The sequence below is a fragment of the Priapulus caudatus genome, unplaced genomic scaffold, assembly GCF_000485595.1.
Source record: "Priapulus caudatus unplaced genomic scaffold, Priapulus_caudatus-5.0.1 Scaffold359, whole genome shotgun sequence".
NCBI classification, from domain to species: Eukaryota; Metazoa; Priapulida; class Priapulimorpha; order Priapulimorphida; family Priapulidae; genus Priapulus; species Priapulus caudatus.
The window spans coordinates 153,877-171,616 of NW_014577420.1; the positions used below are offsets into that span (position 1 = coordinate 153,877).

The 17,740-nt window shown below is 44.5% G+C and overlaps 2 protein-coding genes across 2 annotated transcripts; one reads left to right on the forward strand and one right to left on the reverse strand.

Moving 5' to 3' along the window:
• The first annotated feature begins 852 nt into the window (after nucleotides 1–852).
• LOC106809498 (glycine-rich cell wall structural protein 1.0-like) lies at nucleotides 853–3,500 on the forward strand. Its single transcript, XM_014812586.1, has 3 exons — nucleotides 853–900; nucleotides 1,594–1,924; nucleotides 2,462–3,500. The coding sequence occupies exons 2-3, from the start codon at nucleotides 1,602–1,604 to the stop codon at nucleotides 3,237–3,239; spliced, it is 1,101 nt and encodes a 366-aa protein (XP_014668072.1). The 5' UTR covers nucleotides 853–900; nucleotides 1,594–1,601; the 3' UTR covers nucleotides 3,240–3,500.
• Nucleotides 3,501–3,819: 319 nt separating this feature from the next.
• Nucleotides 3,820–15,565, reverse strand: LOC106809496 (fizzy-related protein homolog). The gene is made up of 14 exons (XM_014812584.1): nucleotides 15,523–15,565; nucleotides 12,363–12,471; nucleotides 12,032–12,142; nucleotides 11,519–11,650; nucleotides 10,869–11,030; nucleotides 10,499–10,654; nucleotides 10,076–10,141; nucleotides 9,613–9,715; nucleotides 8,902–9,023; nucleotides 8,474–8,600; nucleotides 7,456–7,625; nucleotides 6,974–7,078; nucleotides 6,361–6,453; nucleotides 3,820–6,052 (listed from the first exon to the last, which is right to left on the reverse strand). The coding sequence occupies exons 2-14, from the start codon at nucleotides 12,435–12,437 to the stop codon at nucleotides 6,011–6,013; spliced, it is 1,464 nt and encodes a 487-aa protein (XP_014668070.1). The 5' UTR covers nucleotides 12,438–12,471; nucleotides 15,523–15,565; the 3' UTR covers nucleotides 3,820–6,010.
• Nucleotides 15,566–17,740: the final 2,175 nt, after the last annotated feature.

Here is a 17,740-nt window from a genome sequence, read left to right on the forward strand (position 1 = left end):
TGTCACCGTTGTCTCCTTTGACTCCATTCTGGGAGGATAGGACCTTCTCGATTGATTTGCTTTGGCTTCTGTGACCTAGGCTTCGTGCAGCAACGCTACTAGCTCTCACGCGGGGAAGGTTCCTCACTTCTCACACCACCGTAATGTCATATAGGTATACATGCAAACAAGATCGGTGTTTCTTAGGTTTCAACCACTAATCAACCACCCAGGAAGAAGAAAACGTTACACTATATATAATAATATACTAGACATATACTATACTACATCGTAAACAGATCGAGTCTCTTATTTCATTCTCTTTTTTCTTAGCTCCTTCTCAACAAAAACAAGAATCTATGAACATGATGGTGACCTTCTAATGTTATAACCTATATATGTGACATTATAATTACCTCAAACCTCAAACTTACATCATGCTGTTAAGTGTTAACCAGCTTATATATATCCTCGAGCAACATTTGTATCTGTGTGGAGGTTGTAAGCCTCACACCGCAGTGATCTCACAGCTATATAAGCAAACGAGATCGGTGTTTCTCAGATGACACTATACAGATATTGCAAGCAATGACGACGTCTACGAATCCAGAATGAGGTTGTTATCTAACAGCAAACGAGCCTGCCGTGTGATTAAAACGCTACAGGGGTCGTGCCGCCGTGTGACAGCTACAGGGCATTTTACTAAGTGAAAGCTATGTTGGAACTGTGTCAAAAATAGTCGTTAGTGGTTGCTTGTCGTCTAATAGCTTCATGCGCGGTAACAATTCTATGTCACCGGGTTGTGACGTGACCAACTGGAAGCGATATAAAAGCCGTGGCGTGTGTGCGATGCAGGGGCAGTAACATCCACAGCCGACTCTAGCGAAAACAACGTAACCACGGCAACTTCACCTGTACCTGGTAAGATTAATTAATTATGCCATTATAAATTGATTAGAGCCAATTGCATATATATATATATATATATATATATATATATATATTATAGATAGAAAGGTGTTCGTGTATTTTTAATTCCATCTCCTTCATGTCCGCATATCAATAACGGAAGCGTCACACAGCTCGACTCGTTAAACGAATTTACTATTCATTTCTCTATACGCCATTCTATATGATCATACAATATGACTGATTCTTACAGGCTGATATTTGTTGAAATTTGTTTACAAGAACATGAAATATTAGTCTACTTTAAACTTACAAGGAAAGAAAAATCGCATCACTATATAAAGTTTCATACATGAATTGTAGTCATCTGTATCACAAGCGAACTCAACACGACAGTTTGACATTGCAGTATAGACGTCCATACTGTATATCTATAACCGGGGCCCGCCGCAAGAAACAAACACTTACGACTATCATAAATCTAATATGTCATTAGATTTGTACGCCAATACTTATACAAGAACAGGTTACGCAAAGTTGCGACATTTCAGACTAGCAATCCTAACTATTTGTGACATTTCCGAACCACAGTATAAATTTGCCGAGTATTTCACCGAAGACCGACAACAAAATACTGAATGAGAAAACGCGCTCATATCTTATCACTGTATTTACACCTAATTTCGTGTTTACGTCCGTTGACAGATCACATCATGAAGACAGCCGTCATTCTGTGTCTGCTCGTGGCAGCAGTCAGCGCCAGCGACTACGGCGGCAGTTACGGCACCTATGACAACGTCGGCACGGTGAACGCTGGCCGGCCACACACCGGCTACGGACACACCTACGCCCCGGAGTTCTTCACGACGGGCCTGTACGGACCGAGGGCCGACGCCCGTGCCTACGGATCCGGATCAAAGCACGCCAGCGGCTCGTACGTACGTGACGGCCAGGCGGCCGGCGCTGACTACGAGAAGGATGAAGCCACGGCAGCAGAGACCGCCGCCAAGGCGAGAGGTTACGAGTACGGATACAGGTGCGTTGTTAGCCCTGCAGGTCAAACACGCACGCACGCATGCACACACACGCACGCACGCATGCACACACGCACGCACGCACGCACATACACACACCTCCCTGCATACACACGCGTGCAAGCACGCACGCATGCATGCACACACGCACATATTTACTTTGCACGTATTTATTGGCATTATTAGCTCTTGATAATACTATATGTACGTATATATTATACATTATCAGGAGTGAATAATTACAAATTGTTTTTATTGTTTCATTTACTTTCAACTATATGTATACACAAGGTAAGCTTGGTTCTTGAAGAAAAGTGCAACATAATAATGCTTAGATCCTGGCTCCTCTTATTCACTCCCGATAGTAGCTAAGTGAATCGATTCTTGTGGTAAATCATCGATGTGTGTGTGCGTGCATGCGTGCGTGTGCGTATGTGTGTGCGTGTGATAGGTACTTGTGCGTGTACACTTGCTAGGTACTTGTGTGTACGTGTGGAACTTGCGTGTGTGTTCATGTGGTACTTGTGTGCGTGTTTCAGTGATGGATTCAACTGGTACCAGCCCAAGGATCTCTACAGCTTCAAATACCGGCAGCCGCTCATCGGTTACAAGCAGTTGTACTCGCATCCGAGGTACGTCCGGATCGGAGGTTACGGAAGCCACGGAGGCGGATACGGCGGCAACCTTGGATACAGTAACATCGGATATGGCTCGGGTCACGGCGCCACCTTGGGTCACGGCGCAGTCGGCTACGGTGGGCTAGGGTACAGCAGTGGAATCGGTGGGGGCCGGCTGGGACTAGGGTATGGAGGTGGGTACGGTAACAGGCGGTTCGGTTACAATGCAGGACAGGGATACGGTACGGGTGCCTTCAGCCAGAGCTACGGCCGTGGCCTAGGGGGCAGCTATGGAGGTGGGTACGGAGGCAGGCTTGGAGGTTACGGGGGTGGGTACGGAGGCAGGCTTGGAGGTTACGGAGGTGGGTACGGAGGCAGGCTTGGAGGTTACGGAGGTGGGTACGGAGGCAGGCTTGGAGGCTACGGGGGTGGTTACGGAGGCAGGCTTGGAGGATACGGAGGTGGGTACGGAGGCAGGCTTGGAGGATATGGGGGTGGTTACGGAGGCAGGCTTGGAGGATATGGGGGTGGTTACGGAGGCAGGCTTGGAGGATATGGGGGTGGCTATGGGGGTGGCTATGGAGGTGGGCTTGGCTACGGAGGCAGTTATGGACGTGGTCTCGGTTATGGAGGCGGTTATGGGGGTAACCTGGGTTATGGGGGTGGTTATGGCGGAGGTCTTGGCTTTGGAAGACACTAAGGGATTTCGGATGTCACTGAATAAGACCACGAACGGACAACGATGGATTTATGACCGAAGGAACTCTTCTGATTAATAACTAATACAATTAATATTCATTGATTAGTCGGCCTATAGATGTCACCACCAGATCATAAAACACAAATCATACCCGAACTCACGAGAATATCACACTCGTGTAGACGATTATCTTTTTTGTTATGGTTGTTTCTATTTGATTGTACTATTATATTATATTAAAATATATATCAATTTGTTAAATAGCGTTTTCATGTTTAATATTATTTGAATATGTCAATAGTATTAATCTGATGGAAATAATGCACAAATGGAGCCTAAAGCCCAGCGCACACGTGAGTTATTTTACTCAAGTAAAATGACGCACGAGTCAAATTACTCAACGAAAATCCGCCGCACACGTGAGTAAAATGACGCATGCGTCAAATTACTCAACGAAAATCCGCCACACACGTGAGTAAAATGACTCATGCGTCATTTTACTTACGTAAAATAACTCACGTGTGCGCCGGGCTTAAGGGAAATATCCCAAATAGCCACAAACTATACACGTACTAGTAAATAATATTTATAATAAAACTGCAACTTTATTATAAGAGTGTGCCCGCATTGTGCAAACTCTGCATCGTCGCATCGCTAAGCAATACACATATGTGTATATATTCACACAACTCACAATAGCAGAATAATTTCGTACATGATTCAACATCTTAAACAAAAGCAGAGCAAAACTATTTACGATCACTTCATAAATAATGTACAGAAACTGACAAAAAAACACCGCCATAAATTATGTACAGCAAAATGTACAGGCAAGGGTATCCCCAGCCCATCGAGCCAGTGGCGCCACCTAGCGACGACCGATCGAACATCCCACGCACGGACGCTAGTTTTCTTTACACTCTAGCTAAATAACCCACAAGCAAAATTGTTAAGAGAGATAGACAGGACATCGGCTGCAGTGTCACAGTGTCACCGTGTACAGCGTCCGTGTAACGCAAAAAGGAACGAGGGACTATGTAGAAATCAATCCACTTGCTACACCTAACCAAGCCACCTGTCTCTAAACGTACGCAAGTGTAAGAAAATGAGATTGAATCGAAAATTGATATTTCTTTGACGCTCTTGTGTCACGTTATTACAGTTCGACGACACAGTCATTGTTTGATCGTTTATGCTAACCTTGCCAATTTTTTATTTGTTCAATCTAAACCCATAAATCATTAGTAACGAATGCTTTTCACATCGCTCGTTACGCGGGCCACACGCGCCAAACACTGCAACTGCAAAAACGGATCCGATCCGATCGAACAAAATTCCTGATTCATTAGCTTTTCAGAAGGTCAACTGACAGGGTCAAGGTCAACACATCTATACCCCACCCACCCCTGAACATCAGCAATACATGCGTAATCACCAATGACTGATATGCACAAACAAAGAAACAAACATCCGCTGCGCATGCGAACATCAACAATCTGCCTGACAACACACACAAACAATAACAAAGTGCGGCCGAAAAGCAGACGAAGCCAGAAACAATACTCATTTCCATAGCAACGTCACAGCATCCGCGCATTATAAGGCGAGAGATCGACGACTGAAAAGATCGCATGAGCACCGTGCATATCTGGGCAGGCATCACTCCAACATCGCAGGCGATCATGTATGTGAGCCGACAAAACTGGGTATCGGGATGTTTTCCAGGGGCATGATGGGAGATGTGGGAGCTATGACACCGAAACATCGATGACAATTCCCCGTCCTTCACCGCACCGCACACACACGCACGCACGCACGCACGCACGCGCGCACGAACGTACACACGCATGTGTATGAACATACGTAGAGCAAAAATGAAAATCGCCCTCACGCACAAGCAGAGAGACAGTGACAATGGAACACTCCAACAGAATGACGACGTGCTAGCAGATTAACGGAAGTTCACTCTCATCGAAAAAAACAAATAATTAAAAATAATTACAGGTCTGTGGGTCATTCAACGAAAAAAACGAGCAACTAAAAAGGACAAACAACCTCGGTAAAGTGTGGCCAAAAATAAACAAACAACAATAACAAATAGGATCTACAGAACCAAAACGTTTAAACGGCATAAATCATAACACGTTCAGCGAACATCCATCCCTACCTCTGCGTGCACCCATCACCTGCAAACATCCACCGTTGATATTAACATACACTATAACGACTCAACAATTACCATAAAAGTAACCAATCATTTCCACGAGCATTCAACAACTGCCTTGTTTGTTGTTTGTGGCCACACGAATAAAAAAATACTTTTAATTTAGAAACCACATTAAGTACATTGTTTACAAAATTCACATTTTGTATTTGAACTCAAATCCCTAGTTCTCATAGAGAGAGAGAGGTGTACAGATCTTATCTACAAATCAAAGGTTTCCAAGCAGCAATACCTTACCATGCATGGTCACAGTTGGTATTTACCACTGTCAATATACAATGCTTATAATCAAAATATTTACCTACAACTCTACTAATATGGTGGACAGTTGCGGAACTTTTTTTTCCACCAAGTGTGTCCATATAGCGTGACATTACTTGAAAATTGTAGATGACGAGGCGATTATGAGATCTGTCCTCGTTTATAAGGGTTTACCACTAGCATGTCTGCGAGCGTCACAGCATTCACACGTGCCACGACTTTCCCCCGTGTGTTCTACGACGCGCAGTCATCATCATTGACGACTGGCGCCACGGCGTCGTCATCATCACCGAATTCTTGTGAATAGGTTCAGAACGGATTTTGACTCCTGCAAGAGAGAGACGAGAGAGAGAGAGAGAGAGATGAGTTGATTGACGATCTCTCTTGACAGGCAGACGACGGCATAGCATCGACCACACAATCAATGCATGATCAAGTCGATATGCAGAGTGCAGATGTTCTCTTGTTTCGGGTATTACCGCTATAGTCGAACACATCGACATATATGGATATATCGATACACACGACAAGATATATAGTTATATATGAATCGGGGAAATGCGTCGGGCAGCCACGGGGTGGCAGCAGCCAGGAGGAGGGGAAGGGGGGTGTTTACGTCGCGTGCCGCGGACTCACCTTCTGAGACCTCGCCTTGCTGAACACGTTCCAGAACCGCAGCGTTTCGTCACCGGCACCCGTCACGATCGCCTCCCCGTCCGGCGACATCGCCTGCGTCAACATAATCATTGCGCGAAACGTTAGACTCGGCATCGTAGAAACGTGAATACGGAAGGACGCTAACACCCACGATACCCATGGTCTAATGCTTGTCCGTGGAAAACCCATGTGCGATTTCCAAATACCGCCTGAATGTTTCAATTTCAATGTTTTCAATGTTTTAATTTCGGATCTTAGGATATAATATATTAGACAGTATAAACGTTATTATTTGATAATAATGAAGTCACTTTTGACAATCGCCTACTGTACATACAAAAACGAAACTCATTTACTGAACACTGCATCAATTTGTATCATTTTCCAAAACCCTATTTTAGATACATTTATCGTACTATCCATCCAAAGCATTTTTCTCAAGTGTTAAAGCAAAATGAACAAAGTACTAAAGTATAAGCAAGTTATTGAATTCAAATAAATCAAATTGATAACACGCGACATGACAAGATGACGTTGGTACCAGCATTACTGGGATAACTACCGTACCAGTACAACATAACAACACACTCACCAGGTAGAGAACTCTGTAGGAATGACCTGTTAGTTTGGCGACTTGAGTCAATGATGGATACTTCCACACGAGTATCTGGTTTTGTGAGTATCCATGCGTGGAAACCTAAAACATTGGGTGTTTTAAGCCGAATGCCACTTCATGTCGCGTACCGTGCAATCACCAAACAATCACATGATAATAACGTAATTTCATTGCCTCGCAGATAACATAGACAGGCTCTAAATTTTAATGACTTTCTAGGACTGAACGACATAATATTAAGCAAGGCTTTCCAGACAAACAAAAATAAACTTTTTTTTTTATTCTGGGACTTTCCCAGTATCCACAGAATCCTGATTCCAGGACTTTTCAGGTTTCCCAGGAACCATACGTACCCCCCCCCCATGCCAAATATCCATGATTTCCATGACCCTTACAAACCCCGAGCTTCCCCCCCCCGGGGGTAGGGCACGCGTGTATGCACGGCATTCAGCACTCACCAGTTCGCTCGCGTGCTTGCTCCACGCCAGGTTGCACACCTGTGACCCTGTGTCAACGCACTGCAGCGGCTGGCCCGTCAGCGTGTTCCAGAAGCGGATGCAGCGGTCCGCCGTGCCTCCGCCGCTCGCCAGCAGGCCGTGGTGGTGTGGCGACCACGCTATCGCCTTCACTGCAACCAGAGAAACACCATTAACATGTCAATGTCACGCCACAAGCACGCGCGACGCAGGCAAGCCATGGTGGTGTGGCGACCACGCTATCGCCTTCACTGCAACCAGAGAAACACCATTAACATGTCAATGTCACGCCACAAGCACGCGCAACGCAGGAAAGCCGTGGTGGTGTGGCGACGACGTTATTGCCTTCACTGCAACCAGAGAGATACCATTAACACGTCAACGTCACGCCACGCGAAGCACGCATCCAGGTCAGTTTAAGAGCGTGAGTGGCAGTTAGTTACGTACGCTTATGCTAGCCGCACACTATCCGACCCGAGCGTGATTTGAAGGCTTACGATTGGATTGAGATGTTCTAGTTTGGCTCGGGAGGCTTAAGATTGGCTCTGGAGGTCATTTTGGCCCGATTCGAATTTTGAATCGGGAGCAGATCGGGTCAGATAGTGTGCGTGGCCATCCGACCCGATTGGCGAGCGCTGAAGAAAATTGACCAATCACAGAGCAGCACAAAGGGAAACACTCCCAACCCTTAGTACACACTAAATCCGCTTGGAACGCCACAAGAGTGCCATGGTTTGCGTCAACTTTGAGTCGGACAGTGTGCGGTGGCCTCCCGATCGATCGGGAGTGGGTCGTATAGTGTGCAGGGGCTTAGTGCTGTGCACAGTGCAAAATCGGATAGTGTGCGGCTAGCATTAGGCGTCGGATATACTTTCTATTCAATCGTTTATAAACAATGGATAATCATCCACGCACGGTCCCAAATTTGCAAATCGATTACTCGAATGCAGACGCCGGCACCTAAACGACGGCGCACCCTCCAGCCGGCGGCGCCCCCTACCTGCGGCCATGTGCTCGTTGCATTCCCACACGGGCTTCGGTCGCGAGGTGTTCCAGACGAGTAGTCGATTGTCGTTCCCACCCGAGGCGAGATGCTGATGGTCGGGTGACCACTTCAGACCGCACACCTACGACGAGGCAACGCACGCAGTCAGCAAACACGCACGCACGACACCACCGCGCAAGCTGTAACGTTATCCTAACCACACACACACACAGAGGTGCTGCAGAAGTTATTATTGCTTATCAGCAGCAGCGCATGTACCTCCTGCCCTTCCCCATGCACACACACACATAGTCAGTCACACACACACACACACACACACACACACACACACACACACACATAGTCAGTCACATACACACACATGCTCATGCACCCACATACACACGCACATGCACGTGCTGCAGATATGGATTTATTAGTACCTCCTGTCGGTGGCCTATGAGGCGGCGCTCCGGTATCACAGACGGTGTCCTCACATCCCGCTGCAGGATCAGTCTGTCACGACTCCCCGATGAAAGCACGTCTGCGTTCCATGCCAGCGCGCCTGCAACAAGCACCGAGCCCACCTCAGTCATCCGACATCCCCCCACAACGCTGAAGCCACGCATGCCGCAGCATTCGCACAAGCCACAGCCCCAATATTATACATATCATAATTCTATGCATTATAAGTAATGAGCACAGTTTCAGTGGGGTCCGTTGTCAAAAACATGGTAAATGGTTAGAAATATCGCGAGTATCAAAGGTCGCGACTGCGGCACGACACTTCGCTTCGCGATGTCGCTTCACTATGGCATCAACCTTGATTTTACATTGCCTGCTGGTATCGTTGGGAGTGAGTAACTTGTTATTATGCAATGGGGATATCATGTATGACGTTGTGCTATTAACAACATTATTATCCGTCTATCATCTATTTACCCTTCAGCAGACGCAAACATGAGAGCACCTCAAGCTCTCGTAGCGTCGAAGTCACACTTAGTATAATTCATTTCCCATGGAATTAAAACGTTTGCATCGTCACGAAATCAACATTTATATTGTTATGTTCGTGCAAAATCGTCGCACGACGCAACGACGGCGACAACAACGGCAACGGATCACGGCATGTCACGACGCGTGCTGACACTCACCGACCCTCGCCGAGTGTCCCTCCAACACGGATATCCGCTTGTTCGCCGTCACGTCCCACACCTGCACGTAACCCTTGTGCGTTCCCACGGCGACGAGATGCCCCTGCAACCACAACAACGACGTCACTACATCAAATGCTGTCTACGCGTTGCCTCCTGCCCTCGCCCCAACCGCGCGACAGCAAACACTCGAACGAAGCCCGCTACTTCGGGAATTTTTTTGTCCCCGTATTTCGTTTATTTTCCCGTATTTTGTCAATTAAATCGCAAAAGCATTTGACCATTCACGATGCACGTATCGATAACCTACCGAGTAAAATCTATAGCATTTAGCGGGGTAGTTTCATCCGAAAACAACAGAAATGTAACACAAGTCGCAATTCAACAGCAGTTGTTTATCAAAGCGCTCCACGACACTACTTTGTAAGCATCCCACCCCCTAGAAGCAAGCATTACAACTCACTCTCTCGGCCCACGACACCGACGTCACTGAATCCCCGTCGCTCGCCAGGTCGCAGAGTCTCGTCACCTAGGAAACGAAAACATTTCCACGTAGAATGAGCACACACGATACATCCAACCCTATACAGAATTCAACCGATCCTTATACCTGACGAAATTGTACGCATTTTTAAAATTTCTTGATGGCACACACAGTCAATCCCATGTAAGTTGCCATCTGTATGTAACAGACACTATAAAGGACACCGTTGGGATTTTCCTTGAGAGACAGTTATGCAGTGAAACCACATCGACAGAACGGACACCTGTCTAAATAGATCACCTGACATTATTTTCGACTAAATCCTCATATACAAGGTTGGACACTCTTTGTATTTTTTCAAGTTCGTAAATAACTAACGAGTTAGTTTCGCCTGCTGCGTACCTGGCTCGTGCATGCGCTCCACAGGTAGACGCATGTTCCCAGTCCGACACTGAGCACGTTCTGTGATGACCAGTCGACAAGATTCAGATAGAAATCATCCTGTAGCTCAGGAGCATCTAGCACCTTGAACGGGATCTTTGATATTTTTCTAGATGCCTGAAGAACAAAACGCAGAAATAAAGAAGACGTGGATGAAACTCTTCTTTAATGGGATCATTGATATTTTCCCGGACGCCTGAAGAACAAACGCAGGAACAAAGACGCGGATAAACATCTAGTTTAATGGGACCTTTGATATTTTCCCGGATGCACGAAGAACAAATGCAGAAATAAAGATGCGCATAAACCTCTACTCGAACGCGGGACACACCTTCCTGGGAGATCGCAGCAGCTTCTGGCTCTTGCTGCCGACAGGAGACAGGGAATACGGCGACATGGCGCAGTCGGCATCGCCGTAGCGCGGCGCGCGATACTGAAACAGGTTCTTGATCTCCTTCGGCGACAGTATGCGACGCTCGTCGCCCTGCGGGTCCTGCAACAGCGACGAGAGACGTTGCGTTAACGCGCGACTCGTGCCAACAATGAGGACGCCGGCAGACGAGCTCACACATCTACGCATGTTCGCGCGCGTCGTATATCTATATGTTTGTGTTAGCACGAAAACTCTCAGGATTCTCAGGGGGATGGAAGCCACACGAAATCAAAGTTTCGAGTGATGTCGAAACTTCGAGTTAGTGGAGAAAATGGAAGTATATATGCGTCATGCGGTGCTAATACCACTAGAGCCTTAAAGGAATCTGGATTGGAAATCTATGTTGCAAAAGAAATAGATGACATCTACGGTCTTAATGAAATAAAGAAATCAATAAATAGAAGAGCGTTTGTCCAAAAGTTTTTTTAAGGGTACATAGCAGATTTGGGTGAAAAGCAGCTACTAGATTTACATTAATATGTTTAGTTCATTAGAATCAAAACCTGAATTTGGTTTTTAGAAACAGTTTTGGAACAGATCAGCAATACCTTGAGATCCTCAATATTTGCACCCAGCAATTCATTTTTCAACAGACAGTTGTATGCTTGTGCTTCCTTGTTGCTTTCAGTGTTGTTCTCTCTGGCCTTTCTCACAACATTCGGTGACTGATTCCCTTGGTGCTACAAAATGTGAAAACAAATTGTGCAATACAGTGATACAACCAGTATTCCAATAAAACTTTTTTAATTTAATTAAAATCATGCAGATCCATAATAATTAGTAACATATAAAAACACAATTTTATACCAATTTATATACAACACATGTAATCCTTTCACTATATTCATATTTGTAGCATCAAATAATGTTTACATACATTTTATACTATTTTTAAACAATATAAATTTCAGTCACCACATAACTTTTGATTTGCTGGTTCAATGTTAAGCCACAGTTACATTAAGCCAAACTTCTAAGAAATTTTTTAGAATCTGTATAATTCAATCTTCACTTTTAGAGTACAGAAACATAATTACTTTACAAATAATGAGCCTGTATACCTGTATAAGAGAAAGACCAATTTGCCAGTTAGCACCATTTCTTGCTGGAATAAAACGATCTCCGTATTTATCTCTAGGTGAACTCATTGGTGACATCTTCAACGGAGAAGGCTGCAAAAGAAAACCATAAGTATATAAGACTTTATCATAAAGCAATAAAGGAAAACCAGATAAAGCCAGTCTTTATACCTAGCCAAACCTATGCAAAACAATACTACATTAAACCAATCTATCTTCAGTCATGCAACAGATAGAAAATGCTCCATAGATAATTCTTAAGATTTCGTTATGTGACGGAAATAAAAGAAAGGTAAGTAAATCAACTACTTACACATGCTAATGGTGACAATATAGTACTCTGGCCATTCTGTTGGCGAAGCAGACGCTTTTCAAATTCCACATCCATGACAGGCAGCTGGTTGTACGAATTGTTGTCCAAACTGCAAAACATACATAAGACATGGCTCATTTTAAATTCTCATATTTTTCTAATATAGCAAATGTCTGTGCTTTTATTTTCAAAACCACAGAATTCCTAGTCACGTAACCATTATAAACAGCATGCGAGCTCTTTGAGATTTTTTATGCTTGTCGTTTATGAATCCTACGCGCATTCTGTATTGCAAACGCACATTTTCATGGAATATTAATGCTAGTTTAACTATTATATTACTATAGCTAAATGCTAAAGTGATTATATATGGTACGAATGGTAGCTGTGCATGAACTTAGGTTAAGAAATCAATTAATCCGCTACTTCGCTGTAGACTAGCGTACGGTACATGCAGGCACAATCCTAGTGAAGCACCCTGGATTAGCTGGCCCAATCCTAGTTTACCACACATTATATTCGAAAACACATTTGCAAATATGATTTACCCATCCCATGACATGCGTCTAAACAGAGGAATTGCTCTGACCTGTGATTGGAGGATAAAAATAGAATTCGTGATGTTTTGTTTTTATTTTGCATACCCCGCCGCATACGCTATTATGCTATGACCGGTAGGAACGTGTACTAACTATTAGGGCTGTAATAGTTACTCAACACACAAGCCTCTCGATTCGATCCGGTTCTCGATATTAGCCTCTCGATTCGATTCCCAAAATATTGAAATGTTATCTTATTTTTTATATTTTCATTATTTTGCAATAATAAATTATTAGAAATTGCCAATGAATACTAAATGGTGAATAGACTAGAGAATCTAGAGAGTATAATACACTGCACAGTCGCTGAGAAACATTGGTGAGTAACACCAGAGCATATAAATCACTGATTTATATGCTCTGGTAGCCCGACCAGGCTGTGCGACAGATTGTCTATACAGCCTGACACCCTTCCATACAAAAAACCTATCACCTCTGCAGATCTAGATGAATAACTCTGTATATCTCAAATAAAACTATTCTATTACCACCTTTGACTTGCCTTGTTTGAAATATGAACGTTAACTCAGTTGTCCTGCTTCTAAACTAGAATGTATCTCTTAATTCATGGTATAATCTGCTAATTCTCACAGCATATCGACTTTCCAATCAGCTTTACCCGCCATGTTTAGCGAGGCACGGAAAACCCGAAACGGAAAAGGCTCGCTAGAAAATACTACAGAAATAGTACAATAGCTGCACGATGACTCACACGGCAATTACACACCAAAGCAAGTGAAACGATGTTCACAAATGTCTGGGCCATTTGTAAAAACCTTAGATGACATGTTCTCGGATGCAGGGGTGGTTTACATGAGGACCGCTGATCGTTTAATTTCCTTTGTTCGATCCATTACGGATTTTAGTCACAGTCGGAATGATAGCAAACATGGCGGCGAATTCATAAATTTTGTTGCATTTGTCTTAAAAAGTCGCTGTAACCCCGTAAGTACCCAGCGCATCGTAGCGCACTGATGGTTACAATAAGGTGGACGTATACTGATTCATTTGGTATATCACATGTGTAGTGTTCTTTGGCGATACTTGGCAAATAAGGCAACTACGTGTTTAGCTGCAGCCAAGGTTTGAAACGGTATTCTAACCCTAGCAATACCGTTTCTTGGAGCTAATGCTCTGGTAACACTCCACAGTATATAGCGTTGTGCCGCCATCTATTGGAGGAAAAAAGTGGTATCGAAGTGGAATCGAAAATACGGGGAAAAATATCGAGGATCGGATCGAGAGAAGAGAATCTCGATCCGATTCGATTTCGGTGGATCGTTACAGCCCTACTAACTATCATATGGAGCCAACGTTTTGAGTTACATTTCCATAAATTCTAGCTATTAGTATAGACACGTCTTAGCCTTAATCTCTGTGAATTTTTAGTCCACTGAAGCGCGATTAGTCTAATTAATTAGCAAATATGCACGCGCGGTATCGCTTATAAGCTAATATATACGCGCGGCTATGCCCGGTAGGAACAGGTACTAAATATCATATGGCGCAAACGATTTGAGTTACATTTCTATAAATTCTAGCTATTATAGACACATGTCTTAGCCTCAATCTCTGTGAATTTTGAGTCTATTGAAGCGCGATTAGTCTAATTAATGAGCAAATATGCACGCGGTATCGGTGCAATGGTATCGCTCATAGGCTAATAGTAATATCGGTGAAACGACCATGATGACGGTGATAACGGCTATGACCGGTGAAACGAAACGTCACAAATTCTATTTTTATCCTCCAATCACAGGTCAGAGCAATTCCTCTGTTTAGACGCATGTATTCCATGGGCCATGATACTGATAGGGGTGTTGTAGTGTTAACTGTTGACAACACAGAATTGTTAACTGTTAATAATGTTATGACTAGTTCAGTAATTGAGTTGAGTAGTAGATTTAAGTAACATAACATCAATTACATCATGAACAAATAAACTTTGTACACTTTCCATTTTGAAGACATCACGAAAATGAAAAAACGAAGTTAAACATGTATTAAATTGTAGGAGTGAGCATAGCTCTAGTAGTAGTACTATAGCCCGCGTACAGTAACTGCCGCAAGCTGTGGCAGTTACTGTACGCGGGCTATAGACTATAGTACTGCTCATAGGGTCTATGTCCCCCAGGGTACTGCCGGAACGTACCCTGGGTACGGTCCGGTATACCGGAACGTACCCTGGTCACTATCTATGATCATGGTTAGGGTAGGGTGTAAGGTTAGGATTAGGGATAAGGTGTAGTGTAGGTATAGCGGAGTATGCCGTAGGCATTCCTAGACCTCGTTAGTGAGTAGGCCGAGTAGGTCCGGCATATTAGATAGTACCAGGTACGTATCGGTGTACCGGACGTGACTCCGCACGGTAGCGTTTCCGGCAGTACCGTTCCCGAAGGACATAGACCGCTATCAGGCTAATAGTACTAGAGTATGAGTTAGCAATTGACTGAGTGAGCGACTAAACAAAATTGAAAGTGGCTAGCCACTCTTCTGCGCAATTGAATTTTGACACATATTATGCGCGGCGAGCGGAGTAAGAAGGTGAAATAGTAACGTACTTTTATAACCATATAAACAAATTTTCCACGCCTCACATCAGTAGTAATCTAACGAGAGGATGGGTGTAGACAATTAAGTACTGCGTCATGAGAATGCATTTCCTAGTTACTAGATCGCGCAGGAAGAATTTTACACAATACATAAAAAATGCTTGGAGTAATGCATTGTGGGAAGGCGACAATTAGCGCCTGTGCTAGGTGAGGTGAAGAGCGGCCATTTGCGTGGCCGTGCGACGTCTTGGTAATATTTCTACTAAGTACTTAATACTAAGCGCTTAATACTATAAACTATAGTACTGAATAGTAATAGGATGGCAAACGAAGATAGTCGAAAAAGTTCGAACCAACGGACTGTGTTTGAGACATTTAAATAATAATTGAAATTACAGTTGTGTAGCTCTATGTGTTTCTGACAGATTTAAGGCATAACGGTTAAAACTATGGTATGTAATGGTAAAGTCTATGGTTTGGGACAACTAGCGCTGAAAGAACAGGACAGTTCTGTCAGTAAAGTTGACATAGAACAGAGCAATAGATCGATAGTGGCCGGAGGCGGTGTGGTGGTGGAGAAGAGAGAGGAACCAAGCTAATTAACGAGCGTCGCTGGAGAAAGGGAGGCCGTGGTGGTTGGGGGGGAGGAAGGGGAGTGACAGGAGGGAAGAAGGAGCCTGGTGGAGGAGGAGGGGGAAAAAGGGAGGAACGCTGGTGGAAGGAATGACGGAGGAGGAGCAAAGGATTGAATTTATGGGCAAAGCTGAGCTCATTAGGACGCTGAAGGCGGTGTTCAGAGGAGACGGAGAGCGCGTCGTGGTGGCTCGAAGTGGAATGAGCGCGGGGACTAAAGCGACCAGCCGGAGCTCTGCGGCGTGCGATAGCGCGCGTTCTGAAAGTCGAGCACTCGCGAGGTCGCGAGAGCGGGAGTGGGCGCCGGGAGCGAGCGTCATTGCAGCGCGGAAAAATGTTTGAAAAGCTGTTGCGCGTCAGAAACGCTGCTGGAGTTGTTTACAAGATGCGACGTAAAAAAAAGCCTTCTGGCGCGAATGCGAATCTGATAGCATTTCTACGTCAGATTTGCAATCTATTTCAACTTAATATTCACTTTCATATCCATTCAATTTCTCCATCTCCTTTAGAGTTTTACTTCTAATTCAGATTGTATCATCTTCGTCTGCCTACATTACGTTAACAGTAACTTGTTTCTCTCTCAAGCGATAAAATCTGCTGAGTAACCCTGCGCATGAGGGGCTCGCGCAATATTGATCAAGCAAGCGCAGGCTGAGAGCGGGCAAACAGCGAAGTCGCACAGGCGAGCGCACAGCGATGCCGCTCGGTTCGTCGTTCAGTGATCCGGAGAGGCGCGTGCGATCGGTTAGACATCGCATGCGTTCGCATCGAGGCGCTCGCTCTCGCGAACAACGACAACACTGAAGAAGTGCGCAAACCGCCGCACGGCCGGAGCTACGTGGGCCCGGACGCGGGCTCTGATAGTTTACCTGAGGAGGGTGCCGCGATACGTGCAGCACTAGTCACTTTGTACCAGCTTCAAAGTAACTTTCAAAGTTCTTTACCACAGAAAGATTGCCACAGTCATACTTCGCATGCAGACATGCCTTATTCCCTAACCTAACCCTAATCTCAACCCTAATCCTGACGCCTACACGCCTAATGCCTAGCACTAGTGCTGCCACGTAGCGGCACCCTCCCTCTACGCCCGGGGGAAATTGATTCCCTAGACAGGACAGATGGAATAGTAGGGCAGGCGATGATGGTGTTTTGAGTAGAAGTAAAGAAATAGTAGAGTCCAGATAAAATGAGTATAGAGTATAGAGAGAGAGTAAGTAAGGAGGTATAGAGTAGAGTAAGTATAGAGTATAGAGTGAGATGAAGAATAAACGACGTATAGAGTAAGACAGCTAAGTATAGAGTAAGAGAGAGTAAAGTAATACGAGATAGAGTAGAGAAGGTATAGCGTTATAGCGAGTATAGAGTATAGTAAGTTATATGAGTATAGAGTAGAGTAAGTATAGAGTATAGAGTAGAGTAAGTATAGAGTAGAGTAAGTATAGAGTATAGAGTAGAGTAAGTATAGAGTATAGAGTAGAGTAAGTATAGAGTATAGAGTAGAGTAAGTATAGAGTATAGAGTAGAGTAAGTCACTAGGTGTGTGAGTAAAAATAGGAACAATACACGAGGAGAAGGGTGTCTAGCTAGAAATTTG

Coding starts and splice junctions, on each gene's coding strand:
- LOC106809498 (XM_014812586.1), top strand. CDS start 1,602: ATGAAGACAGCCGTCATTCTGTGTCTGCTCGTGGCAGCAGTCAGCGCC. Junction 1,925..2,461: donor GGTTACGAGTACGGATACAG/GTGCGTTGTTAG, acceptor TGCGTGTTTCAG/TGATGGATTCAACTGGTACC.
- LOC106809496 (XM_014812584.1), bottom strand. CDS start 12,437: ATGGATGTGGAATTTGAAAAGCGTCTGCTTCGCCAACAGAATGGCCAG. Junction 10,655..10,868: donor TGCTGCGATCTCCCAGGAAG/GTGTGTCCCGCG, acceptor TTTGTTCTTCAG/GCATCTAGAAAAATATCAAA. Junction 9,024..9,612: donor GGGACACTCGGCGAGGGTCG/GTGAGTGTCAGC, acceptor TGCTTGTTGCAG/GCGCGCTGGCATGGAACGCA.